The sequence below is a fragment of the Bacidia gigantensis genome, assembly GCF_019456465.1.
Source record: "Bacidia gigantensis strain McMullin 20006 chromosome Unknown contig_283, whole genome shotgun sequence".
NCBI classification, from domain to species: domain Eukaryota; kingdom Fungi; phylum Ascomycota; class Lecanoromycetes; order Lecanorales; family Ramalinaceae; genus Bacidia; species Bacidia gigantensis.
The window spans coordinates 343,741-346,580 of NW_025408607.1; the positions used below are offsets into that span (position 1 = coordinate 343,741).

The 2,840-nt window shown below is 51.3% G+C and overlaps 1 protein-coding gene across 1 annotated transcript; it reads right to left on the bottom strand.

Annotated features, from left to right (window-relative positions):
* Positions 1–460: 460 nt before the first annotated feature.
* Positions 461–2,279, bottom strand: KY384_008018 (uncharacterized protein; the record flags this gene model as incomplete). The annotated part of the gene is made up of 3 exons (XM_044816507.1): positions 461–485; positions 539–731; positions 923–2,279. 3 exons carry the CDS (start codon positions 2,277–2,279, stop codon positions 461–463), a joined length of 1,575 nt encoding a protein of 524 aa, XP_044666557.1.
* Positions 2,280–2,840: the final 561 nt, after the last annotated feature.

Here is a 2,840-nt window from a genome sequence, read left to right on the forward strand (position 1 = left end):
TCCCAACAGGTAAGCGGGGCCGACCAAGGCATGACCTATGCGAGAAGGGTGAGCAATGAACGCAAGAGGTATTCGCTCAAATTGCCAGATCTCGTCTCCAGTATCAACCCGAGTAGATGCGAGGCCTGCAAGTATCGTCCGTCCGCGGTATCCCTTGGATGAAACCCACAAGTCTTCACCACCTATGGCCAAAAAGGCACTGATCATTCCGAGTCAATTGTAGGAGGAAGCGGCTCTGTGAACTGTCTTTCGTCCCGACCATTAGCTTACGGGTGAGCTCAATCGATCTTGCTTGAACAGATAGATCAAATTCCAGGTCTTGTCGTCTCAAAAACCCTCAGCAGGAGCACATCCGGTAGGTATCTGTCCTTTAGTAGAACGCGGGCCTGTCGGCTCTACCGACTACACAACTGCGAATGTCCTTCTCGGCATTTCTCCCACCCATTTCTCGAATCGTTTCCTATAATGTGTGCAGCGCCATTTGGCTATAATCGATCTCGTGGTCGACCTAGCCCAGGAGTAGTCACCATTGACGTACTTTAGTATAAGAAAGTCCTTCTTGACCTTGCATATACCTAGTCTTTGGTATTGCTCCCCGGTTTCCCCTGCTGGTCCCAATACCAAGAAATCTGCTTTGATGGCAGATTGAGTAGTGTGGGTGCGTAAAAGCAGGAGATCAACGGCCTCCCAGGCAATATTTGACCTAGTAGTCGCTTCTTTCTCGTCAACGCCTATGTTAGTCAGAGCTGCAGATCGGTTTGAGTATGCGTCAGAGGTGATCGTGGATACATCCGCTAGTAGCAGATCGAAGAGGGTTTCCGGAGGTTGAGACCCGCGAGGATCCAAGGGCGTTGCGTGTCCACTGGCTCCCGTACTTAGAAAGTGCAGTTGTTGCCACTCAGTTTCGCCCGCATTGACGGACCTTCCAGCACGACTGTGCCGTGCTTTACCTGGCCGAATGTGCCCCCGCCTTCCTCCTTCATTTCTGCACGGACCAGCCTGGTGTGCAACGTCACCTCACCGCTGTCCTCAGGGCGATAAAATCTCAGAAACGACGACCCTTTTTCAGATGATCCGACAGAAAGAGATGCCCATGACCACGTTGGCGCTTTTTGTCGTCTGTGGCCGCCAGACGGCCAATAATTGACTGACCACAACAGTTCTTGCACGAATGTATCCTTCCACAGACCGGCTAGATAAGTGTTCCCCGGTTGCATGTGGGCATGGAGCTGAGACGCAACTCCAGCGACAGCCGTCAGTCGGTCTTCTGCCGAGGCGATCCTGCTGTCAATATAGGACTCTAACACATCTTTCCAGACTAACGAAGCTTCTTGCGACGTAAGTAGCGTTTTCGACAGTATCTTGGTACGCCATTGATAAACACGGGGTTGTAGGTTTGTCAAATATTGGTCGTTAATTCTGTCACTATCTTCGCTTTCGACACCCTCTAAGCATGATAGTACAACTTGAGTGTGCGTGAAATGGAGAATCCGAGGACTCAACACCATTTCTTGATAGCACCAAGCTCGATGGTCTATCATAGTGGTTAGACTCGGCAGACCAGGCAATGTTGCTTCGCCATAGAGATTCGAGGTGGACAATCTCACATACACCTTGACTCCTAAGCTGAGTGCCTCGGAACCGGGCGCTTCGACCGCTTCCCGAAAGCTCCTAAGGTGATTGACGTTGAGAAACGATTCGTGGCAAGAGGCCGACGCTGAGGCAGCAATTGTCACAAAAGCACAAGAGTACACCTCCGCCATCTTCACACTCTCTTCCAACCACTCTTGTCGGTCGCCCTGCGCAATACAGAGAGCATCTATCCACAAATACCGTAATCCGAGAATCCGAGATGTCAAGACAGCATCCTTAAAGACAGCAGGCAGCCGAGACAAATCAGTGCCAGCTGCCATATCAGCAAGGTTTTCTTTCGTCATGCAAACCATCTGAGATCGGATCGTGCTCTCGGGGCCCCAACAATAGCTCAGAGCGGCATAATGAGTCGACGGCGGAAGCAAGGCTGCCGTGGTATCGATCACCCGGACCCCATCAGATTTAAGCCCTGGTATTTCAATATTAATCAGACGTTTCGGCAAACGTTTCTCGTGAGGTACAAAGCATTGGTGACAAGCGGTGCATTTTTGCAAAGCCTCCAACGCGAATTGAAGGGAAGTCGAAGACGCTTTGCCAGTATAGATGTGTGTGTATGGTGGAAACCAGTTGAAAAAGGGCGTCCGCCCATCAGCGTCCGTATAGAAGTCAAAAGCGACTCTGGGCATGCCAGTGCATTCGACTTCGTACGAATAACGACAAGTAATCCCGACCCGTACCAGTGGATAGAGCCGAGCTCGATGCTCCCAATCCGGCCGATCGTAGATTCCATACTTTTGAACAATTGCCCGCGTTCCCTGTAGCAGAATTGTACATCGATCACAGCCGCGCAAAGCCGTGATCTGTATTTCATTGAGAGATCTGAATAAAGGACGCCATCGAAGAGGTAGTTTGGTGTCGCAGTGTTTGCACAGCCTTGAGCTCGTCGTCGTTGGTGCTGCGACGGCCGGCCAGGAGTTTCTCGTGTGTTCGATAACCTCGGCAGCTGCAATGTATCTCCTCGGCTGTACCTCCATCGAGATTTCACATTGATGCCTGAACAGACATGAAGGTGGAAAGGATGTGTATCGGATCGACCTTGTGAGAAGCAGTCAAAGCTGCGTCTCCCGCGTCAGCCGTGTGCGGGGTACGTAGTCGCGCTGACTGCAACAGGCAGCAGCGTGTTGCGCCGCGCAGACATGCAATCGTATCAATAACTTGACCAACTCACACGCTCACATTTGTGTAAG